Consider the following 26654-nt stretch of genomic DNA (forward strand, 5'->3'; position numbering starts at 1 on the left):
AAGTCAGTTGTGGTGTGCAGTACCATTAACTCGGCTGACACTAGCAGTTTGAGGTGATGTTGTTTATTTTGGCCTGAGGAACAGCGGCAATTTTTTTGAAATCAAGGTGGAAAGCATGGCCATAATTACAGTGATGCTTTCGATTTGGTTATGAAACATTTTCCACTCATCGAACGCCCAACTCGACACCGTATTCACAAATTAAATTTAAGATTTCAAGACAGTAGCTCAATGAAGGAGCCTCCCTGTCCAGGTAGACCACAGTGTGATACTACGGAACAGATGCTTAACGCTGACGCACAGTGTTTATTTTAACCACCGAACAACTCTCGAAGAAAAGAGTGCAAGGACTATGGAATAGGAAGACTAAGTGTACGATGTTTTCAGAAAAATCTGGAACTGAAGTCATATAAGCCTTCTGACCTTCAAGTACTAAATGAAGGCGCATGGAATTTTGTGGGCTGTACACAATCCGATAAGAGCCAGATACCACGTTTTGCAATGAGCATTTTTTGAGCGACGTAAGCGATTTTGAAGGGGAGCGGTAGTGTAAACAAACACAGATGTGTCTAATGGCCTTCCTAAATCTCCATGTGGTGATAACAAAGGAGAGTTCCTCCTTGAATGTGTGCAGGAACTTTCTGGGATGGAGTGATCAGGCGTGAATTTTTAACCATACCGTCAGTACTGAAAATTAAGTACATATGTTTCAAGAAGTGTTTTTAGAAGCGGAAATTGTGCACTTTTTGTACATCTGCAGCTTGTTAACGAAAAGTTGTTAAAGGAAACAAGATGGAACACCCTCATGTTAAGGGATTATTGTGAATTTTTAAATCAAAGCAGTGATGAAAGGATTGGCAGACGCGGTAGTATTGAATGGCCTCCATATTCTGCACACATTTTTCTGTCTGGAGCATACTAAAAACGAGGTTTATTCCGACAACATGGTGAGTATCCGAAGGAATTAATCCAGTCAGAATTTGAAGACAAACAGGCCAACAAGGTGCATGATAAAATTTGTAAATAAGAGCTGGGAAGGTGCAATGTCAACTTGGAACAACATGGAAACCAGTTTGAGCATCTCCAGTAGGCTCATGCAAGTCTACATTTATTTGTGTGTTGACGATAAATACACATGTTACATTTGTTTAGTGTTATCGTACAAACGCAGTTTTGAGAACAGGCTTACGGCCCACCCTCTACATATCGACAAAACGAATAGAGCACTAGGCTAATCTTAGGAGCTCTTTCGAATTGATATGTAAATTTCTATTTTACATTTTGTTCTCAACGAGAAACAAGTAGTCGCTATCCATCAACGTTAGACGTCTCACGAAAGATATGATGAGGAATATTTATTTAGGATGGCTCGAGCTACACAACGCAAAAGCCAATTGCAAATGTCTGTCGTACCATTAGGGAAAATGACCCTTATGACTCTTAGGTCACACGATGTATGGTGTGTGACGTTGGCGAGGGGGAGGGCGAGGGGTTGGTGAGGACAATGGGGTGACTGGCTGATGAGGGTGTGTGGGTGGTTGGGAGAGGTGAGTTGGTATTTTTAAATGTGGATGTGTGGGCGCTGTAGGATTCAGGCTCATGTAAAAGTTAGCTTCAGTTGAAGCTTTCTCCTTGCCGAGCCAGTCACCTGTGTCAAAACGAGATTGCGCTAGCAAAAAAGGCTGCCGCATCGCTGAGACCACGGTGGATGAGGCTGAGGAGGCGATGGTGACGTGCTACTGGAGGGGAATGAACGAGGGGAAAAAAAGTCGTCCGTGGCTGAAAAGGAAGGACGGAAGGACAGCGACATAGACAGGCGGGGCGAACAAAAGGGGGAAAGTTCTTACGCGGAAATTACGAGATAAAAGTTTCTCCAGAGCGCGCCTTTCGTCGCCGCAGACTGCCGGCTTTTTTCCGCGCGAGTGGGCTCTGCCCTGCTCCGCGACCGCCCGCGCCTGTCGCCGGAGGCGTCATGCGTGCTGCCGGCCCGCCAGGCGCGTAGCTGGCAGCGAGGCTGAGAGACCGCGCCGTAACTCAGCGAGCGACAGTCCGGAGCGGCCGACACACGCCACAGTGCTTCGCTTGCTTTCGCATGATTTGTATCGCCAATGTACTTCTGTAGCACTCATGTGTGTCCGTTGTTGACCTTACTTGGAATCCTTTTCGATGCCTTTTATGGCTACATCGTCAGGCATTTAGCCACACCTGTCGCAATGAAATATACACGCTAGTATGAGAGTGATTCAAAAGAAAACCTTAATTATTTAGTATTATGCAGCTGAAGTAATAAAGAAAACCCACATTTTTCGTTGTAGTCACAACAACGTATGGTATACACATTTAGCCGCTGCAAAAGCCCATAGGTAACGCGTGACAAAACAAAATGGCCCACACTCACACACACACACATAAAAGCTTCTACCACTTCTGCCCCTCCCCTTCAGCTCCCCCCCTTCACCCCCCCCCTTCAGCTCTCTTCTCTCTCCACATCACCCTCTAAACCCCCCCACCCTCTCTATTTTCCTATACCCCCTCCCCCCCCCCCACCGCCAACTCCTTTTCCACACCCTATCAAATACCAGCATTACTTATTATTTTAAGTTAACCATCAACCTTCTCATCCGAGACATCATATGCCAAGACCAGCCAATGGAAGGAGGAAGAAATTAGCTGTCATAATACTCTCAATACCAATAATCTTGAATGTAACTGAAATATAATGTAAAAAATCTAGTTTTATATACCTGTTAAAATTGCACAGTTAATTTATAAATAAACATTTTACTAGTTTAAGCTAATTTACATTTATTTTCTATGTAATAAAGACAAATCTCTTGTCAGTGTGAGTGTTGACTAATAATGTCTCTGGTCAACTTGAAATCTTTGATACTGTAGTTATATTGCAATCTTTGGCTTGTTTATAATGTGTAAATCCTGTATTCGTATCTGTGGCTAAGTGTGTTCAGCGATGATTACGAAAAACAAGATATATGTTTCCAACAGTGCCTCATAAAAGTAATATACATCTAGAGAAAGTTTTAACTTGTGAAATTGTGAAAAACAAGAACAACAATGGTTTCAAGAATACCTCCTAAAAGAGATATATATACCTGCAGAAAGATTTATCTGTAAGTAATACCTCAAAACGTAAATTAAACTGTAAATATTTCGTGTAACTGTACCACATGTAATGATTATTTGCTCTTATACGTTAAACATAAATTATGCTGTAAATACTTCGTGTTACTGTACCACATGTAGCGATTATTTGTTCTCGTTTCTGTCTAGCCACAGATACTCAACCACCCACACAATGGGTACAAAAAAAGCACTGAATGTATATACCATCTGATGATGAGTTGCTAGGCAGCTCGAAACCGGTCATGGTTAAATAAAATACATCTACATAGAAGGTGACTGGTTGCAGTAATTTCAGAAAACCTTTTAAAACATGTTGTATTTGAGAGAGTGGCCACTCGTGCCCCGTGGTTTTCACCTCTCCATTGCTTCTGAAATGTTTGGCTCCCAGCGCTATTTTGGGTTGTCTGAAAACGCGAAAGTCACTCGCGGAGAGATCTGTTAAGTAAGGTGGGTGCTCGAGACTTTACTGTATGGTTGCTGCAGTTGAACGGCATTCTGAGAAGAGTACTGTTGTGCTATAACAAACGCTTGCAGCCAAACGTCCTTGTGTTTTATTCCTTGAATTGAGTGGTAAGATGACTTCGTAAAATACTTGAGTGTGAATTACCTGTCACCAAAGATCTCCTTAGTCCTTTTAAACCCCAAAAAGTGAGTGAGCATATCATCTTTTTGTTCCTGATACCCTTTTTATATTTTTTCATTTCTGGTCAGTGATAGTTCATCCAGGCTTGGAAGGTTTGAGATTAAAGAATGCAGTAGGGATAGACAACATTCCATCAGATTTTGTAAAATTATTGGTAGGAAGAGACAACAAAAAATGGCTCTGAGCACTATGGGACTTAACTTCTGAGGTCATCAGTCCCCTAGAACTTAGAACTACTTAATCCTAACTGACATTAGGACATCACACACATCCATACCCGAGGCAGGATTCGAACCTGCAACCGTAGCGGTCGCGCGGTTGCAGACTATCGTGCCTAGAACCGCTCGGCCAACCCGGACGGCAAAAGAGGCAACAAAACGACTATTCAAGTTGCAGTGTAGAATCCACCAGACTGGCGACATGTCTTCAGACTTTTGGAAAAAGCAATTCCCACAGTTCTATAGACAGGAAGGGCAGAACTATCACACAGTCAGTATGAAAGCTCACGCGTCCAAGATTCTGATAACAAAAATAAACATAAGAATGGGGAAAAATTTAGGATATGTTGGATGACTGTCAGTTTGGCTTTCGGAAAGGTAAAGACACAGGAGAGGCAGTCCTGATGTTGGGTGTGATAACGGAAGCAAGGCTCAAGAGAAATCAATCCACGTTCGTAGGATCTGTCGGCCTGTAAAAACATTCGACAGTATAAAATAGTGAAAGATGTTCGTGATCCTGAGAAAAGTAGGTATAAACGAGTAAGATCCAACACGTGCGAGCACCAAGATCGAGCAATAAGACTGGAAGACCAAGATATAAATGCTCGGATTAAAAACGCAGTCAGACAGTGACGTTGTCTTTCGCCCCTACTGTTCAGTCTGTACATCGAAGAAGCCACAACAAAAATAAAATGTTAAATTGAGGGTGAAAGAATATCAACGATTTCTTTCACTCATGACGTTGCGACTCTCAGCGAATATGAAGAAGAATTACGAGACTTGTTGAATGGAATGGACAGTCTAATTAGTACAGAATATGGGCTGCGAGTAAGCCAAGTAATGAGAAGGAGCAGAAACGAGAACATCAAGAAACTTAACATGAAAATTGCTAGTAGACGAAGGTAAGGGATTCTGATGTACTGGAAGCAAAATAACCAATGATGGACGACGCAAGAATGACAGAGATAGTAGACCAGCAATGGCAATGTAGTGAAATTGTTTCTTGGTAGAGGTGTGTCACCTTACAGATGCCTTGGCAGGAAATGGGACTGACAGTTTTGCTCAACATCCTTCGCTGTTTTACTGACTTTTCCAGTGCTCTGTTTGAGAAGTATGTATACTCGTAACATCAGAATTTACACCTACAAAGCTCATTAATAAGTTGTTTCCCTTAAGCATTTGCATTTCATCATATTGAAAAAAAATAGTACCGAGAACCACATTTTTATCTCTATGCAAACCATCTCATTTATTGACTTGCTTCAGTATTTTCACACATTCTTTATTGTTCATTAGACTACGCTTGGTTAATTCCAGAATGGATTAATGTATCCAGCACAAAATCATTTACTGCATATTATGAACAAAATTTCTCCTCATTCTTTGATGGATGGTACGTCTGAGTTTTTTTAACGGCAGTTACACTTCGAATTACACATAAATGATTTCATCTGTGATGCTGCAACAGCCTGTGTACTTGATCTTTTTTTATTTGGTTGGACAAAATAGAACTTTATATCATCTCTTTAGCTAAATTATTAATTATGTTCCATTTTATTCTGGTTACTTCAAAACGAAACAATATGTTATTGATTTTCTAACTTCTTCATTATCGAACACCTTTAAAATATTAAGTTCGTGATGTGTATGGACCGTAAGATATTCGGTGTGGTGACTAACCACTGAAACTCAAATATTCAGCAAAGTGTGGAAAATATTAGAATGTTTGCTATAGTTCTTCTTCCGGTAAGTGACACTACCCAAAGAAGCATTTCGAAAGCTTATAATTTCGTTAGGTGTGGCAGTAACGACGACCGCTTCCTCCACCTTTTAACATAATGATTATTTCCCGTGTGTTTCAATTCATGTAGCAACAAATTCATTTCTGAACCCTTTACAAACTTCCGTGTAGCGTAGTAGTGACAATAGCAACTCTGATAAAACGTCGTCGACACCAAGATTATTGGAAATGGAGAAGAAACTCGGATTGGTAGAAGGATAATTAAAGTATTCGGCCCTGATACCAAAAGAGATCGAGTAGTTCCTAATTCGACAGAAAAATGTGATTTTCATTGTTTTGTGAGGTTTTTTGTTGTATCTAGTTCACAGTAGTGCAATCATACGTCCACGGAAGGTTAGACATATGCATATTTATACAAATTGCCTCAGAATTGTCCATACTTCTGTGTCGTATAATAGTTATCACTCCTTCAGCAATACATTTTACGACTACATATTAACCACAGCCAATCACTCTCACAAATATTCTGCTAAATATTTCCTGGAATAAGCGCGAAGGATTTCAAACTCACAAACAGTGTCTATTTGAATAATCTCATTTTTAACATCTTGCCGTACAATTATGAAATATTAAAACACCGACGTTCGGACCTTCTTTGCAGCAGTGCTCTTATGGCGACTAAACTGAAGTACTACAAGTGTTGTATTTTGTCGCAGCCTAACATCCAAAAGAATTTGATTCCAATTTACTTAAATCTTTTTACGCGTAAGACGATTCGTTTGGCGTGGTGATGTTAGGATGTATTAGGTTGGTGCATAAGCTAGTACCGTTTTTGTTTTACATGTTGGTACTCCCATTGCTGTGAGCGTATTTATCGTTTGTCATTTTTTTATTTGTAGTTCACAGATGCTATTTCAGTTCTCATTTTCTCATTTTGTCACTTGGAAATAAAAAGTGGATCTGTGGATGCTAGAAAACGAAGTGTTAAGTGGAGATGTCGGAACGTTTCCGACATATACTTTTGTTTGAGGGGTGACAGGAGCGGAGGAAGATTAAACATTTGCAGCGTGTACGGAAATGACGTCAATGGACAGAGAGCACAGAAAAATGCTTTTCTCTTTTTAAGGAGGATCGTTTCGACAATAGTGACTCTCCATATTTAGGAATATCTTCAGTGTTCGATGAAAATAGTTTAAAAGCATTAATGGATAATAATCCTTCCATCATCGGGCGGCATTTGCAACCAATGGAGAAGGTTGAAATTTCGTGTGTTTTAGTACCGCTTTAATCCAAAATTGGCAAAATCAGCGGATGGCCATTCGTGCATCTCTGCCTGCTCGTCATCAATTGTCTCGTGAACCAAACTGATGGTGGTTACTGGTGATGAGAAATAGGGTCTTTACGCTGTCATAGGGAAAATAAATACAGCAACTCACCACCCAAAGACCTTTGCGAATCCACAAAATATAATGTTACGCGTCTGATGGAACAGCGACAGTGTGGTGTTCTACGAATTGCTTGCACGAGGTGTAAAATCGCTGCTGACATTATTGTCAATAACTGAGGCTTCCTGCAGAAGCAGTACAAGAACAAAGACCAGGAGGACAGGGTGACGTGATGCCACTCCACGATAATGCCGATCCGCATTCTTCTAGACTAACAAATGACGCTATACAGGAATACGGTTGCGATTTCATTCCGCACCGATCTTTTGCACCTGAGTTTCTCACTGTCTATCAAACAAAAATCAAGGAAGTTCATTTCCGGTCGAAAATGCGCTCGGACCATGGCTCGATGAGTGTTTTGCTCGAAAACCACGTTATCTCTACAGTCGCGGAATCGAAAAGGTACCGCAACGTTGACGGGCTGTTCTAAATATTGAAGGGTAATATATTATTCATGACTTAAATTTCTCTCTTATGAGTATTTTTATCCCTTAATTGTTTCAGTACAGAGTAAAAAAGTGTGAAACGAATGCCACTAGGAATAAACTAGAAGATTTTTATGGGACAAATGCTATTTAGAATATCCCATTACATCTTATGACGACATTTTTCATACAAAACGTGATATTCCGACACTTGGATCTGGAATTTGTTTTCTAGGTGAAAGCTTCACCGAAAATAATTTCAAAGTACTGAAAGTTTAAACATTTTATTACAGCGTCGAGTCTTAAGTGATTATTACAGCGAGAACGGCTCCACTGCGGAAGGCCGTGTAGTGCACTGGAGCCATCCAGCTATCCATTTCTCCGAAGAGTCGGCTGCCGGAGAGTTAGCCAAGTGCCCGCCCGAACGCCGAGTTTCTGCGCGCTGCGTGATTGATTACAATGTCCACTCTCAGCGGGCCTCCGGAACAATGAAAGGGTATGACAGCCTCGCTCCTATCCTCTGCTTGAGTTGTTCCCAACTACTTACTCAAGATAGCTTCAGTACCGACCGTTCTTCGAGAACATAACGCCAAAGTTGAGCAGATGCCTCTGTGAGAAGTGTTTTACTGCACGTGGCAGCGTCAATTTTATTCCTTCTGCTTTGTAGATATTGCAGACACGTTTTCATGTACTTTGGTCATCGTTTAGTAAGTAGTATCGGCTGATGTGTAACTTGCCCGCTTGTGTGCTTCTTTCTGTCAGGGTGAATGTTCCTAAAACTGTATAACAAAAACAATTTTCTCAACACTGTTTACATATTAAAACTAACTGTTGCTACAAAATATACAGTAACGTGAGTGTAACCTGACTTCTTCTGAAATAAATGTACAACGGAACTTACAAATAAATGCTTGGCCCTAAACTGTATTTTCATTTATCTCGTGTCTTGACAAATATATTGCAGGTTTCCCGATACATTTTTGCAGATTTCTCGACAACAGCACAGAGCATTCATCAATGACGCTACGACTGAAAATGTCGTACCACAAAGCGCAATGCATGTACGTATGTAATAAACTCAATAGACGATGGAATTTAGGCTGATAAGAAATAATAAGAGTAAGCACTCACATGTCCCATTTTTTACCTTTGAAAATTGCTGTCACAGAAGAGATACAACATGGTAGACAATCTGTCTGACACTGCAGATCGGAATGGAAAGATTCATGATAGCTACTTGATTCATCATTACAAGTAAATTGTAAATTTTTGGAGGGTTTATTTTAATTTGTGTTAATCGGTTTCTGGTTTACTGCGTTTTAGGTTTTCGACTTTAGAACATTTGTTACCTATGGGTTGTTGCTTATGTTTTAGGTTCACCTCTTAATTGTTTAGTAAGGATAACTGGTTAATACAGATGATGTGACAGTTTTTCTACGTCTTGTTCTTCCTCATCTCCGCTGGCGATGCTATCTCCAAGGATATAATCAAGCTTTTCAGTGGGCAAGGAACTGTTGAAAGAACGAGAAATAGATTCATCAGAGCTCTTAGATGAACAAGGAACACGGTCAATAGCTGCTGTACGTCTAACAATGTGTGTGGCAGCAACGAAATCTTCATTGGATAAAACGCCTGTATTAACTGGAAAATTGCCATATCCTTATGTAATACTTTACGACAAGCAGCGCCAAATGTTTCTATGATACATTAAAAATTCTAAAGCCTGTAGTGTGTCATAAATAGATTCTTACTTCCTGTTATAATTTTTCATGGGTCCATGGAGGACTCGTCTACGTATTGCGTACAGTGTGGAAAATATAACTTTTTTTTCAGTCATCAGTCGTCTGACTGGTTTGACTCGACCCTCCCCTGAGCCAACGTTGCATCTCAGAGCAGAACTTGTAACCTACATCATCAATTACTTGCTGGATGTATTCCAACCTCGGTCTTCTCCTACGTTTTTTCCCTCTACAGATTCCTCTAGTACAATGGTAACTATTCCGTGATGTTTTAACCGGTGGCCTATTATTATCGTATTACATTGTCCCTTCTTCTTGTCAGTGCTTTCCACATATACATTTCCTCACCGATTCTGCTGTTCGATTCTACTAGTAGACGCCTCTTGGCCAGGAATGCCATTTTGCCAGCGGTAGTCAGCTTTTTACGTCCCCCCTTGCCTCCGTCCATCATAGGTTACTCTCGACTTGTTCTATTTCGTGATCCCCACATCCTGTAGTTGTTCCCGTTGCTCTCATTTTTGGTAGATCTCATTTCATTCGTCTTTTTTTTCGATTTACTGTCGATCCATATTCTGTACCCATCAGACTATTTATTCATTCAGTAGAACCTGTTTCACTTAGGATAGCAATGTCATCAGCGAATTTTATTACTGATATCCTTTCCAGCTGAATGTTAATCCCGCACATCTATCTTTTATTTCCATCATTGCTTCTTCGATGTACATGTTCAATAGTGGAGATGAAAGACTACGGCCTTGTCTTACATCCTTTTTAGTACGAGTACTTCGTTGTTGTCCTTTCCGTCTCATTGTTCCTTCCTGGTTCTCGTAAATGTTATAGAGTACTCTTTTTTCCATATGTCTCTCTCCTCCTGCTCTCAGAATTTCAAACATCTTATTCCATTTGACACTGTCGAACGCATTTTGCAAGTCGTCAAACCCTATGAATATTTCTTCCTTCCATTATCAACCGCAACTTCAGAACTGGCCCTCTGGTGCATTTAACTTTCCTTAATCCAAACTGATAGTCATCTATTATTTTTGCATTATTCTGTATATTAATCGTGTCAGCAATTTGGGTACATGGGCTGTTAAGCTGATTTGTGATAAATTTCGTACTTGTCACATCTTGCACTATTCGGAACTATGTGGATGATATTTTTTCTGAAAGTCTAGTGGTATATCGCCAGTGTTATCCATTCTACAGACCCATGTGAACAGTAGTTTAGCTGTCACTTTCACCAAGGTAATGGTGAGAACAGTGTAGTGACACAACTCCCCTTTCATAAATTTATGACATCAGTTGCGATTGTTGAGTGGATTTCCGTCTAGAAGAAGGAGAACCGATACGACTATTGAACTGTGACCACAATAAAATGCTGAAACCACCGTGTAATGATGTTAGTGTGGGCCAAGGCAAATGGATGGAACCATGTAGACATTTAGACTGTGAAAAGGCCTTCCAAAATTACCATACATCCATACAGTTAATGACGATAGCAATTCGACTGAGTTAAAGGACCAAACTTTTTTTCTTTTCTTTTAAACCATATAAATGTATTTCGCACTACTGTTTAATCTATCTTATGTATCTGGTTAGCTGGAATGTTTTGCCGTTCTATAGCATTATGAAAGAGACCAAATAATTATCAAAGTCTTCCTCCATAAAACGAGGAGTCAAATGGCTCAGTGATTAATACACAGGACTCGCATTCTCGAGAACGCAGGTTCACATCCCCGTGTGCGGCCATCCAGACTTTACGTGATTCCACTCTATTGCACCAGGCAAATGCGAGACTCTGAAAACGGCAGTGCCGATTACCTTGCCCATTCTTTTTTAATCGGTCCTTGTTATCCGTCTTCAATGACCTCGTTGTCGACGGACGTTAGACTGTAATCTTCCTTCCTTGTTTCCTATGTGAATCCCTTTGCCTGTGCAATACGACGTCCCACTGTATTACTACTGGAAGGCATGAGATTTCTTCGTATCCGTCCAATACGGGTGGGTATGTTATTACGAATCATATTTGATATGTTAGAGCGCATTTACATTTCCTTGTTTGTCATTATTGTGTGGCCTCCAGGCAATCAAGAAACTCTTTTCTAATTCTTGAAAAAATAACCTTTCTGCCACAAAAAGGGCAAGCATATCAAGACCATGGCATAAAAACTTCCGTTAAGGGCAAGGTTGCTACCTTAGCATCTTGATCTGTACTGTTGAAGAGACACATAAGAAAAGCTCTGGGTATTTTAAACTCTGAGGTCACTTTCAAGTAGAGCATCTTCTCTGGTCGGACAATGGTTATACAGATTATATCCGTGGGCGAGGTCCTTTGTTCTGTTTAGTTGTGTCTGAAAATATGAGCATAATTTTGTTAGGAATAACTCTGCTAGCAGCTTGTGAAATTGTTGTTTATTAAAACACAACTGGTTTCTTGGCCTACAGCTGCATCGTCTGGTGCAACTTACATGACAAACAGCAAAGTACAGTGTCACCACATTTTGTGTTTATTAAAAGTAATAAGGGAACGTCTAAAACATGCTCACAACGTTAAAAGATAGTAGGCATACCCATCGTTCCTAGTCAAAATTTACTATTCAGTTAATAACGTCAATACCATGGCGAGCGAAAGGTAACGAAGACGCACTCCTTTCTTCAAAATGTTGCTATATCTAAAAAGAAGAAAAATATTTCGTAGAGAGTGCACTCTAAAGGTTTTTAAAAGGAAACCAGATTGACGACAGAAAAATGCCACTGCTAACTTGATTAGTCGTGAAAGTATAAAAATTACTGTGTGGAACGTACGGTACGAGGCGGCAGTGTGTTACCGGTGTGTCGGCAGAGCAGCTCGGTGCGAGGCAAAGTAAAAGCGGCTTGCACGAACGTCAAAGAGAGACTAGCTGAAAGTGTCAGTCTCAGCGCACTGCCCATCAAGTTCTAGGTTTTTCTTCAAACTATTTAGATCACGGAGAAACTGGTCGCTTTCAACGTATAATATGAAAACATCATCAATATATGTATTCCATAAAATTAACCTTCTAGCAAGTTGAAGGAATTTTGACATAAATAATTTGCAATATGCACCTCGTCGCCCCCGACAGCATGCTGTTTGTAAATGGTAGGATATAACTTTTCGTAGAAACATGTCCTTGTTTTCGTCGAATGTAATATTCTTTAGTTTACGTAATCGAGGTGCAAAATGAAAATGACTTTTTGGGGGTGCCTGATTCCTAACCAGCTCATATTCTCGGCATAGCTCTTCCAATTTTCTTTGAGATTTGCAAGATAACTTCAACCTCAAATGAGATGTATGATAAGTCAATCATAGGTCATATCACGTTGAACATCAGTAACCTACTTGGCGAAATCCAGCTGTGCCAAATATAATATAGAAATACAAGATAGTTTTTAAAATATAATTAAGTCGAGGACGGCCAATGATAAGTTCAGTTTGGACGCACAACAGGCTCGAAGTCGGCGACACGTCGCGGGTAGTGACGATAATGGGCAAGACGTACTGCATGAGATGTGTATCGATAAGTTGAGAATTTGGGTCCGACGGGATGCGTCCTAGATTAGACCGTATCCCGATGGCACAATGGTCTGCGCATCATCCACTTAGTAAGTAGGAGATTGGAGTTCGAATTTGGGTCCGGCACAAATTTTCAACTTTCCCTGTTCATGCCCACTCGCAGCCACCGTCTGTAGTTCCTGCCTGTCATAAGCATTTTCCATTCTTTATTTCGTTAGAACATTTTAAAGAAGGAAATATTTTTCGTCGAGTTACATCCGGCACCAAATATTCCATACACGGTGTCGGCTAGATGAGCTCTGTGTCGCTGAAGAAAAAGTGAACTAAAAATGCCCTCGGTGCGTAATTAAGTCATACTCTTTGAATGTGCGTTACACTTAAACTCAATACAAACGACAAACAAATAACAGTTAATACAAATTTTAGAAAATTTATATGAAGAAGTTTCACAAAGCTGAAACAAAAACTTCCTTGAACAGTGAATGATGCAACATTGGCGATCGGTCGACAATCGCTACAAACCACTGTGATTGTCCTCAGAAGAAATATTTCAAATGCAGTAGCACCTAACAGAAGAGAAAACAAAGCATTCAGTGTTCATCAACAACTCTATAACACCCGAATCCCCTCTACATGTAACTGGTAACGTAGTAACAAAAATTGACTCCTGTCGTTACAAACTTCTCGAAGATATACAGACGTAAATAACGAAGTAATTTTTTTTATCAAATCGAGTTTTCTTCATGAATATTTTCCTTCATCAACCTGAATCAGGTGTAAATTCGTATCTCCAAAAGATTTAGAAAATAATATTAGGTCGGTACATAAGTTCGTAAAAGTATTTTTTCCTGTGTTGGTATTAATGTTGCTATGGGCTTATTTGTTGATGGTCATATTTTATTTGTAGTTTACTGCTGTTATCTGAGTTCACATATTATGATTTGGAAGTAGTGAGTGGAGCTGTGGACGCTAGTACATTAAGTGCAAAGTGAAGCAGTAGAAATATTTGAGACATATTCTTCTGTTTGGGCTCAATCGAAGGGTGACAGCAGTGGAAGTAACCATAAATGTTTGCACCGTGTATTGGGATAATTTTACTGGACACAGAACGGCAAGAAAATGGTTTTCCCATTGTAAGTAGGACACTTCGCGTGCAGGAAGACCTTCGGGATTTCACGAAAATCCTTTACACGAACTGTGAGCATTCCGCCGTCGTGCGATATTTCCATGCGCCGTGGAAGGTTCAGAAATCGAGTGTATGCGTTCTAAACCATAATCATAAGAATCAGTTGGTGGCCATATGTTTACCTCAGGTTCTCGTCATAAATGGGCTCGAAAGCCACACCGTTCATTCCTATCCTGTATCATAACTCATGTCGAGGAATGGTGTCTTTACGATAATATAAAAAAAAGAAGAAATGATTGAGACCAGAGAATGTTGCAGCATCCCCTTTAAGACCTGCGCGCAACCACAGAAAAATAATGTTTTGCATTTGGTGGAACAGTGAGTGCGTGGCGTATTACTAATTCCTTTCATGAGCTGTAACCGTCATTGCAAACATTTATGCTCAATAACTGAGAGTCCTTGCGGATGCAATCCAAAAACAAATATTAGGAAGACTTCAAGTTTCCTTTAATATACGTCTATGGTCACAAACCTTTTGTTAACAGACTACCGGTTTCGGTCGATATTGACCATCATCCGACCTGTTTTATAAAAGTGCTACTGACACCATGACTAGTGGATATGATGTTATTTATATATAATTGACGATTCTGGTGGTGATTCTGCATTTAATATTTGACGATGCCAATATGGCTGCATTACATTAGGGTTTTGTTTTTATAAAACAGATCTGATGATGGTCATTATCGGCCGAAACCGGTAATCTGTTAACAAAAAGTTTGTGACCATAGACGTCAATTAAAGGAAACGTATTATATATACGGGTCACTGTTTTATTCGTGACAATGTCGCAGCTTGTGAAACTAGGAAGACTTAAGACTTCGTGAAGTGATGCCACTACACGATAACGCACACCCGCATTCTGCTGGACAGACGAGGAACACTATACCGGAGTTGGGTTGGGAAATCATTCCACATCCACCTTATTCACCTGATCTTGAGCCCTCAGATTTTCGTCTTTACCGCGGCCTATAGGGAAACCTTCAAGGGAGATCTTTTGGGCATGAAAATGCTCTCCGATAGTGGATCGACGAGTTCTTCACCTAAAAAGTACGTGATATACACAGTCGAGCAATCGGAAAGTTACCCCAGCATTCTCAGAATGCCGTACAGCGTGCAGTTGTTAAACTACATGAAAAATATTAATTAGTTACAAACTACGGCGTCATTACGGATATTTGGATTTGGGTTACAACATGTTCGATATGCCTGTCACCATTGGCAATGATGTGGCACAGTCGAATAATTAAATTCTGCATGGTGCGCAGTAGTGTTGGAACTTTGATACTCTCGATGACCTCCCGAATGCCTGTTTTCAGCTCAGAAATGGTTTTAGGATTATTGCGCACCTTGTCTTTAATATAGCCCCACCAAAAAGGGTCGCATGTGTTCAGATTCGGAGTATACGGTGGCAAATCGAAGACCATTCCAGTGGCCAGTGGGTACACAAGAGCCAGAATGCAGTCTACAAAATGCTCCTCCAGGACATTAAACACTTTCCTGCTTCGATGGGATCAAGCTGCGTCTTGCATGAACCACAACTTGTCGAAATGAGGGCTACTTTGTATAATGTGGATGAAATCATCTTCCAAAACCTTCACGCACCGTTCGGTAGTCATTGTGCCTTCGAGGAATATATCACCGATAATTCCGTGACCGGACACTGCACACCACACAGTCACCCTTTGAGGGTGAATAGTTGTTCTGATCGCGAAATGCGGATTCTCAGTCCTCCAAATACGCCAATTTTGGGTATTTATAAACCCATCCAAATGAACGTGTGCTTCGTCGTGTAACCAAGCCATGCATACGCATACTAATTTCCATCATGGCCCACGGCCAACCATAGAGTTTGAGCGCCCTAAAGCAAACCGTTCAGAAGTTATGACGACTTCATTTCATATGGTTCAATAATTGTCACCCTTATATATTAATGATGACTAATCTTTGTTATAAGTATCGTGTTTATTGTGGTGAAACGCTACGTACTTATGCACCAACCTTGTTGTTGCACTAGGAAATTTAGATGTCACCGTCTATGACACTTAATTGGAAACAGAGTCAAAAATAATATTCTATCCATTGGCATGTGGAGTCTAAATGGTCAATAAGATAGGTGACAGTGTATTTCGGTAAATTTTCTTCAAGTGAATGGCACCGTAACGACGAACTTTATCTTTACTGGGGGCTGAGCAGACGAGAACTTATTCATGAGTCAGATAAAAAATATTCGTGCGTCATATACGCCGACGCTCCATTGTCTTGACACGCCGTTGCGAGCCCATACGCGGAGGCCTCGGAGCAGGGCGTTAGGCGCAGCTGTCGCTGCAGGGCCGTGATAAAGACCCGTAATCGCGCAGACGGCGCCGTGTGAATGGTCGCAACGCCCGCAGAGCCATGTGCGAGAGACGACATCGTCATTTCCTAAAGAGGCCCTCCCTGGCACGCGCCATTGCGCTATGAATTTTATCAGCCCACTCGGAAGCTGCCGGCGGCCCTTCCTCGGCGCCACTTTGTCCTTTTCTTTTCTGGCTGCCGCGGCACGCCAATGTTCCCCTAACGGGGACGAGGGCCACTCGTGGCGATGTCCCCACGCGCCTCAATGTCCGCCACCGTGTGTGGCGCTGCCTCCGGACGCTCCGAGCTCCTTTATCTGTCGTTCCCGGCCTGCCGGCTCATGTGTCACCTCCATTTGCTCGACCCTCCTACAACCAAGCGCCTTCGTGAAATTCCTTAGGTGGTCCAGGAGACGGCCACCAAAAAAGTGAATTTATCATACCTAAGTGAAGAAATTCTGATAAATTCTTACACCTTTCTCATATTTGTGAAGTAATGATATAACTAAGAAAGCCAAAAGTTATCTATAACTCCTACAAAAACTAGAGTGCAGTTCTAAAAGTCGAGGTACATAAAAGATAGGTGGTATGTGAGAAGGGGGTCGGACAGAATTGTTATTTATGGCAGTTGTTATTGAACCTCAATATGGAAGCGAAGGTAAAAGAAGCTAAAGAAAATTAGGGAAAGAGAATTGAAGTTAATGAAGGTAAAGTAATTTTGAGGTTTGCCCATAACGTAATGTGTCAGAGCCTGCAATTGACATTGAAGATCAGTTAAACGGGTCGGATAGTGTCTTTAAAACAGATTGTAAGATGATCACCAATCAGATGATACTCACGGAAGTGGGTTAGAAACGTAATGCTATGTCATTAGAGGACTTTTCCTATTTGGACATAAATGTACTGACCACTCCATGGCAGAATATAAAATGTAGGCTAGCATTGGGAGAAAAAGCTTTCTACCAGATTTAAACAGCGTACCGGACTGGCACTCGAAGTTGGGGCCTTTGCTCTTTCCCGGCAAGTGTTCTACCGACTGAGCCATAAAGCACGACTCACGACCCATTTACACAACCTCACTGCTGCCAGCACCTATTCACGTATGTTCCAAACCACGCAGAGGTTCTCCTGTATACCTTGGCGACGTAGGGCTCTCGATAGAAAGGAGGAATGGCTCAGTCATGCTCTGGGGCAGCGGTTGCTAACCTCCAAACTTTTTATCTGTGCAGACCACTTACTTTGTAAGAAAAGGCTTAGAGGCCCAATACCTAAACATCAAAGAAACACACCCACACCCACCCACACACACACACACACACACACACACACACACACACACACACACACACACCGTACACACACGGGTATACAACTGCATACTCTGAAGCGCCAAAGAAACTGGCACAGGCATACGTATTCAAATACAGAGTTGTGTAAGCAGGCAGAATACGGGGTTGCGGTCGGCAGGGACTGTATAAGACAAAAAGTCGCGCAGTTCGAGAAATGTTCAAATGTGTATGAAATCTTATGGGACTTTTCAAAAACATACATAATGTCATATGGGACAACAGCAATCAGTGAAATTATAATGTTACTTAAAAACCGTCTTGATTGCAAATATTTTTATTCATATGACCGGTTTCGGTTCATTCAGAACCATCTTCAGATCAGATATTTCAGTTACAGGAGTAACCCGTCCACATCCAGCAGTTTTCACATGCTACGTCACGTTTTATGTATCGAGTGGTAGGACGTGTACGGATATGGAGGCAACCTCATGAATTCATCGATCCTGCATATCAGCAACGGAGTGTTCAAGCTGGTGGAGGCTCTGTAATGGTATAGGGCGTGTGCAGTTGGAGTGATATGGGGACCCTGAAACTTCTAGATATGAATGTGACAGGTGGCACGTACTTAATCACCCTGTCTGATGATCTACATCCATTCATGTTCATTGTGCATTGCGACGGACTTGGGCAAGTACAGCAGGACAATGCGTCCAAAATTGCTACAGAGTGGCTCCAGAAACACTATTCAGAGTTTAAACAGTTCCGCTGGCTACCAAACTCTCCTAACATGAACATTATTGAGCATATCTGGGATGCCTTCCAACATGCTGTTCGGAACAGATCTCCATCCCGTTGTACTCTTACGGATTTATGGACGTCTCTGGAGGATTCATGGCGTTAATTCCCTCCAGCGCTACTTCATACATTAGTCAAGTACGTGACACGTCGTGTTGCTGTACTTCTGCGTGCTCGGGAGCTCTACACAGTATGGGCAGGTGTACCACCTTGTTTGGCTCTTCATGTATATATGCCACAGCTTTGTCGTTGCACCTGGGTTTTCCGCCCAGATCCGAAAATTTAATATGCTGTGGAATATAATTTGTAGGTCTCATCTGTGTCCTTATTTTTTCGGATACTGCACCCGGATATGGTATTCCACAAAATATAGAGCGTTCCCTTGTTAGCACGGTTGGTCCCAGCGTTATAAAACCTGCCTCTAATGCACTGTTGGATGGAGGATTTCTCTTTTTCTATATTAATTGCGTCAAGAAATGCTGAATCGTAGCGGTTATGATTCGCTGTATACTGTATAATCTCATATTCAGGCATTTGACTTCACTATTCATGGGCACTTTGTACATACGATTTAACGTGGTTCGGAATGCCATTGGTTTATATTTAAATTGGGTAACATGACTGCCTGTGTATAACAAACTGTTAAGATGTCGTGGTTGGCTTTCGGAAAAATATATGATTCGCTGTATACTGTATAATCTCATATTCAGGCATTTGACTTCACTATTCATGGGCACTTTGTACATACGATTGAACGTGGTTCGGAATGCCATGGGTTTATATTTAAATTGGGTAACATGACTGCCTGTGTATAACAAACTGTTAAGATGTCGTGGTTGGCTTTCGGAAAATACTGATATATATATATATATATATATATATATATATATATATATATATATATATATATATGTGTGTGTGTGTGTGTGTGTGTGTGTGTGTGTGTTTGTGTGTGTGTAGGCTTCATTAGTAAAACACAGTGAAGAATAATTGGAAAGCTTTATATATTTTTATAAAGAAAAGTTTTGTATTATATACACTTATCTGTCACTAGATGAAACTCAACATCGAGGGGCAGTTTTATAGAGAAGGTAACGGGATTTTTGATATTGTCTGTACCTCACGAGAGAATCAATATCTGTATAAAAACTGTTTTATTTTAACCTCAGATCACCATCGATATTCAGTCTATTTCTGTACTTGTTTATCAAAAAATGTAAAGTTGAAAGGTTCGTTCACACAGATAGTTTCTCGAAAATCGCAGCAAGTGTTTGAGTGAATTGAAATTCAATGTCTTCATGGGGATTGGTGTTGTGGCTAATGCGTTTAACTAGCATTTTAGAGAGACCGATTCAATTCTCGGGTGAGTGTTACACGTATCGCTTTTCTGCACTCACCCAGGTCACTCCATGCGAATTCTGGTATGGTTGCTTGGAACGGTTATGGTCACTTCCTTCCCCTGCAGTAGTAAGAAATTCTAGCAAAGCTCCATCTCTCATTATCGTAGCCTGGACGGGACGTAGAGCATCAATAGCCCTTCCTTCTTCTGGTGTCAGGATGCTAAATGAGCAAAATTCGTTGAGTCGTTCTTCCGAACACTCGTGTTTGAGAAACTACCAACTTGCTACTTTATGTGTTTATGCCTTGAGCAGCCAGCCAAGGCCGCTCGCCAGCCGTGTAATGCAGTCTGTAGGGGTGTACACTTCCAGCCAACTGGTGACACACAGTGTTGTTATCTTTCAACATAAAACAATACTGGAAGTCCGTATTAGTAGCTTCTTTGATCCGCAGTTTCTGTCTGTTAAGAAAAAACTGCGTAGATTTCATGACAGAGGAAACCATACCCATATGAGTGACGTAAGACAGCAATAGGAAACTCCAGCTCTTGCCTCATTACGTACTCCTTGACCTTCACAATTGACGAGTGAAATCCATGAAGCTCAAGATAATTTTTAGTTTGTCTTCAACTCTTGAGCAGCGCTCACGGCCCTGGAACGTGCTGTTGGCGACCCACAAGTGGGCCACGCCCATGGAATGGGAACCGCTGCCCTGTGGGATTACTTCCATACTGAATTACACCTGTAATCCACCAGGATTTAAATCTGGAAGGAATAAAAGTTTGTGTTAACAATAGATAGTTGTCTGGGTGTAACGAACTTGCACTGAATGGATTAGAATGTAGACTTTCCATCAACCGGTCTTTGACCTGATGATCACATCATTAACAACACAATTCTTGTCAGCCTGTTGTTCTACAAATGCAGCGATTCTTGTTTTGATGTGCTGAGTGCCTAGTTATGGCACTGCCAGCCACAGACAAATCTCTTCTGTTGATTATAGGCTGAATTCCTGTGTTACATGTTTGGTGACCAATTAGATTGCCCGTACTGAATAAGCGCCGATCTTTTATCATTTTATTTGTTGATTTAGACGAGGACATAGCCAGTATGTTGACAAAGGGTGGGTCCAATTTGTTAAAGAGGACGTTAAAAGCAATCATGGTTTTCATTTATTCTGAAAGTTTCCATGAAGAACGATAAATCATTTTCGAAAATGATCTCGGAATTTTCATCAAGCAAAGAGTGCTGTACTTTGGCAAACCACTAAGAGGCATTCATGCTACTTCCTTCCTTCGCCCTCCAAGGTCATTTTGCACTCTTCTTGTTTCCGCCTGGATTTGAGGTGCGGAAGTGATCTGCAACGACCGCCCACAAATTTTTGGGGAGATCGTTACTGTTACCTATAGGGCTTTTGGAATAAAGACATCTCTGCTCCACAGATAAGCTAGAATAATTTTTGTGGCGATAATGTAAAGGATCGAGAATTATTGAACCCTGCCCTTTCCTAAATTTCCTCATTTACGTAGGCATATGTCATTTCTGCACCAAGGAGTGGCCCGACAGACAAAAGCATGAGCCAAAATGAGGAGAATTTGGATTAATAGTTTTGCTTATCATATGGCTTTTAGTGCTGGGAGTCTCCAAAGAGATGTGGAATCTTTCAGGAAAGAAAGAAACAGGCTGTGGCCTACAGTAAGGGACCAACCCCTGCATTTGCGGGAACTGAGAACAATATTCCATGTTACTGGCGGAAGGAAATAGCCACCTCGTCTCCCGAATCCAGGAACAGCTAGCTGAGAAGCTCAGCACGCAGAGCTACCCTGCGTCGGTGGAGAATTTGGAGGAACTGGCTGTTGCACATTGTATTTAAATAAAATGCATCATAACACAGGACTGAATTCTGACATTGGTTGTTTTCTTTAAATAGTGCATGTTTAGTCATTTGATCGTGCATGAATATATGCACACTGTAAGATTTGATTGTGAATGGTATTTCCGGCTTCAGTTAATACAGTATTACAAGAGAGTAGATATACTTAGTACAAAAGGGGGTGGGGAGATGCAGATCACAGTCGGCTCGTACGAGTTCAATCAGCCGGCTGTCGATTTTTTTTATAAACGAACAAAGTATAAAACGTGTCGTCATCAAATATCCCTCCCGCTCTTCATAAATCCCTCTCCATGGTTCAGTATAGGAATCGGGCTTCATGATTTGAATACCACCTTGGTGACTAATTTGAGCAAATTTTATAAAGTAATGCAACTATCGCCGTTTGGGTGACATTTTTATTAGTCAACGCGATTTTTAGGCGACAGAGAGAAATCCAAGTGCATTTTCATGCACTGATTTTTATTTCAATGTTATTTTTAATTATGTTTACCGTTCCACTGCCTTCGGAAGTAATGAAATATTGCAACCCCAAAGTTCTACCAGACTCCAAATAAGAATAACGAAGACACTGCTGACATTAAACTGCTATAGGCAGGTAGTTAGGCTATTATAACAGTCAGTACATGTTTTTAACTGAACATAACGCTAGCGGACGAATCAAAGACGGTTTTCGTCTTCTTTCTTGTAACAAACTTATATGCAATTAGAATCTATCACAACGGCACACAGCACAAAAGCAATATATGGTAGCACTTACACTAAATTCAAATGCAAGTAAGAACTGAACTGGTTAAGAAAACAATAGCTGAGCTCAAGCAAGTTCGGCAATTGGTCTTGGCTATGAAAGAGACGGGCAGTAGCCAGTAGTGCTATGTATGTATAGATCTAATCTTCGCCTTGTCGACTGTTTGCGTGTACCGTTATCGTCGTATGATTGGAAATCAAAATATCTTTAAAATTCTCTGCCGCGCGGGATTAGCCGAGCGATCTAGGCCGCTGCAGTCATGGACTGTGCGGCTGGTCCCACCGGAGGTTCGAGTCCTCCTTGAGGCATGGGTGTGTGTGTTTGTTCTTAGGATAATTAAGGTTAAATAGCGTGTAGGCTTAGAGACTAATGACCTTATCAGTTAAGTCCCATAAGATTTCACACACATTAATAAAAAAATTAAAATTCTCTACACAGAAACTGGGTTGTGTGTAATTTCATGTAGGTGATAGGGGAGTATCGAAACCCCTGCAACCCTTTGGATACGGCCTTGATTTAGAGGAACCATAACCGTCAAGATCTTCTGGTGTTATCTTTTTAATATGCCTTCATGTTTGGCATAAATCTAACTACTCAACTCCGTCAATTAAGATATGAATTTTACTTTTGGAATCTAAAAGGTATCTATTCTGGAATTTGAATAGTTGTCAAAGATCACTTCACTTCCTGACTGGCAATTTTTTCATAAAGTATTCAAAAACATCCCTATTTACAAGTCAATAACTGTTACTTGTCTTACTATATCCGTAAAACATAAGATTACAGGAACGAAAATGATAACCTCAAGAGACAAATGTTATATACAAAACTAGTATTTTGAAACATCTTTCCCCAATGTCTTGGTAAGACGTAACAAATACAGGGTGAATCCGACGCTGCACAGGAGAACCCAAATTAGAAGCTTATGCCCACTCGTGACCAAAAGATGTCGCATACAGCTTTTGCTTCTATCAGACTGGGTAGGATTTGCTTGCCTCCTGTTACGAGTGAACCACCTCTGTATCCTGTTGGCTCATTGACCCGTCCTTTCCATATACACTTGGATTTGATGACCAGTACACGTCGTAAACCCGGTAAACGTTACCACAATAACGTATACCTTGCATAGGACATGAACCGGTACCCAGAGGTTTACTACACATCGAATGTATACTTATGCCTTACACGTCTACTGCATTAATACTGACCATTACAAGAGCCTTCCTTCAATTTCACCTTTTTGTGAGTCATTCTTTAACATTACCTGAGAAGGGGCTCATCTATCCAGATGAAAGGAGTCCCGTAATCCACCACCGAATATACGCGAAGCATTATCAAAAACTGAAGTCATTGCAGTGCTAGTAGAAAGAAATAAGACCGAACGGGAATGAATTCTGAATCATTTGAATTTGTACATAACTATTTATTTACAATGCCAATGAAATATTTATTTATAGCAGGGTAAGAATTGTTATTACGGTATACTGATAATTTTTGCTTTTTGGACCGTCTGACTAAAAGTGAATGAAACACAATTTTTGTGCCACAGTCGTTTCTCCTTTATTCTCTGCAAGACACCTTCCGTGGCAGCTTGGGTAAACGATTTCCTCCGTATTATGTTTCTGTTCCTTTTTTAGTGCCATTCCTCTTCTTATAATTGCCACTGAGGGTTTTCCCAACTGAACACTTGTTTTGATGGAATGTTCCGGTATGTTTTGCCGACTCAGCTGCCGAGTAGACTCAGTTGTGTTAGCAACTGAATCCATGTACCGCTTATATTGAAGTATGTCTCTCTTAAAATGGTCATTAATCACATCTGGCTTTTCTGACGGACAGAAAAGCCGCTGACCAGGTTTCTTGGTCTCCGGAATGATACGTGCACTCTGTTTTTCCTGTGGAACAACAACAGGTTCTTTTTTTTAAAAAAAAAATAGTACGGCTGTCTAAGCGGGTGTCTGTATTTCGTGGACTTCATAAAACATTGTTTATACCAAGGTGTTTGTTGCTGATTGTTATGCCCCTCTGCCTGTTCACAGTATCCAATGACACTGAATTAACTAACAACGAAGAAATCAGGAGCGTCTTTGTGCTTGCAATAAACAGAAAGGCGTGGCCAATTGGAAGCATCTTGAAGGGCAGCAACGTATTACGAAGAACATGTGAGGAAAAAAATAAATGTTCAAACAGAATAACAAAAAGTGAAATTCAAAGACTTTTACTTTTATATAAAGTGGTGTAAATGTTTCTGCTGTTCCGCAAAAAATATCACATTTTTGTAGAGAAGCAAGCGAATTGTTTTGAAGCGAATTCTTGTTAGCATATTAAGACGAATTTTTAAATTACAGCAGATAAAGTAAATATAACTTTGGCATTCATCATTTCACAGTATATATTAACCCTTCTCGGTCGTATTTTCTTTTGCACTTGTACCGACATAATCAATTTCATTTCATCAAATACTACGAGATCGCTACTGAAAATTGTACATCTTATACTTCCACAGAGACTTCCATTACTGCGTGCAGAGCATCAAAACATTACAAGCAATACAGGGGTGGTAAGTAAGGAGACAGGGGTGTGCTGTGTTCTGTGCTGGTGGAGGGCTGGTGAAGGCGCACTTGCTTATGAGAGTGTGGATTTTGTGGCACTACACCACTCGAATAAATATCACTTACAACAGGACGGTACCAACTTGTTCCAATGGGAGAAAAAACGACGACTTGAAGTCTCAAACCATAAGTTTCGTTCATGTTTGTTTCACTTCTAGCTGGGAGAATAATTACTACAAATAATCTGATTATCTTGACTTGAACAGATAATTTCAAAGAAAGAGAGGAAGAGAGAGAGAGAGAGAGAGAGAGAGAGAGAGAGAGAGAGAGAGAGAAGAAAATCGTTGTTTTCAAATGCTTCTTTGCGTTAGAAGGTCAGTGAAGGGTTAACCGAAGGAGCTTGGATTTTTATTGTGAGAAGGGGAAGAAAATTACACAGCTGAAACATGTAACCTGATGTTGCCTGAATGAGGAGCGCTGCTACCTGCTCTGAAGCCACGCTGATGCGAAGCTAACTGTTCTCATTACTTTCTTTACAAAGTTGTCGAGACCGCTTGTTGTATCCAATTACCCATCTGGCTACCGTTCTTTGAGTTTTCCGTTCCAAAGTTTGTACTCATTCTTCCAGCTTACTGTCTTTTCCAGGAACTGCGCTGCTGCTACGGCCGCAGGTTCGAATCCTGCCTCGGGCATGGATGTGTCTGACGTCCATAGTTTAGTTAGGTTTAGGTAGTTCTAAGTCTAGGAGACTGATGAACTCAGATGTTAAATCCCATAGTGCTCAGAGCCACTTGAACCTTCTTTTTCTTCTTTTCCTCATGTTTTCATGTTCCAAGTGAATGACGTGTTTACACAGTGAATATCTTACATCGATGAACTAAACAGTCTTTGACAAAACACGAGCAGAATTTTCCGCCTCGCTTTTATTTTAACCACATAGTGAGGTCGAGAAAAAATGAATTTCTGTTCCTACTGATTACTGATTTCAGGAGACTGAAAATCAACGGTCACCAATTCGCTCACCTGTACGGAATCAGTTTACCTCATCTGTCCATCAATAATAAAGTCTATAAGAGAGTCTGAGGGCGGTTCATGTCGGCGCACTCTCCGCTACGGAGTGGAAATTTCAACTTGGAGGTGTGGGAAAGTTTTGTAAATGTTTGTATAGCGTGTCTTTGAGGTAGAACCTGAGTAACAGTCCAGTATTCACCTGGTGTGAAAACCACCCATAAAGCACATCCAGGCTGGCCAGCAAAATGACCCGCATACGTACCGCGGCTGGCGTGCTCCTTGTGTTCCAGCAGCGGGAGCTCTAAGGCGCAAGCTATCTGGGAGGGTAAACGGATGTGCGGTAATTACACAGATGAAAATAAATGTATATAATTGTATACATCGTCACCATTGTCACGATGATCTGAGGGCAATAAATTTTATGCTTTATTTATGTGTCATTTGAAAATTTTGTTCAGCTACTGTCACTCATCCTGCTTTATCCTTCGCTACTGCCTTTACCCAGCAGTTTTCGCTGGGTCGACAGGGTTACATTCTGATTTGGCACGGGTAATTTGGAAAGGTGACCGGATGCCCTTCCGGCCATCACCCTATTCCCCTGGGACGGAAGCAGTGTACTCCAGTTGTC

The 26654-nt window shown here is 41.0% G+C and overlaps 1 protein-coding gene across 5 annotated transcripts in view; it reads left to right on the top strand.

Annotated features, from left to right (window-relative positions):
* The window catches only part of LOC126272556 (irregular chiasm C-roughest protein), a 1094042-nt gene that overhangs the window by 689436 nt on the left and 377952 nt on the right, over positions 1–26654 (top strand). For 2 of the 5 annotated variants that reach the window (XM_049975475.1, XM_049975477.1), the window contains exon 2: positions 24970–25023. The exons of the other annotated variants lie outside the window; for them this stretch is intronic. In XM_049975475.1, coding sequence (XP_049831432.1) covers positions 24970–25023 — 54 coding nt within the window. The remainder of the gene's footprint in view (positions 1–24969; positions 25024–26654) is intronic. 5 annotated transcript variants of the gene reach the window in all.

This window comes from Schistocerca gregaria, chromosome 5 (genome assembly GCF_023897955.1).
Source record: "Schistocerca gregaria isolate iqSchGreg1 chromosome 5, iqSchGreg1.2, whole genome shotgun sequence".
Lineage (NCBI taxonomy): Eukaryota > Metazoa > Arthropoda > Insecta > Orthoptera > Acrididae > Schistocerca > Schistocerca gregaria.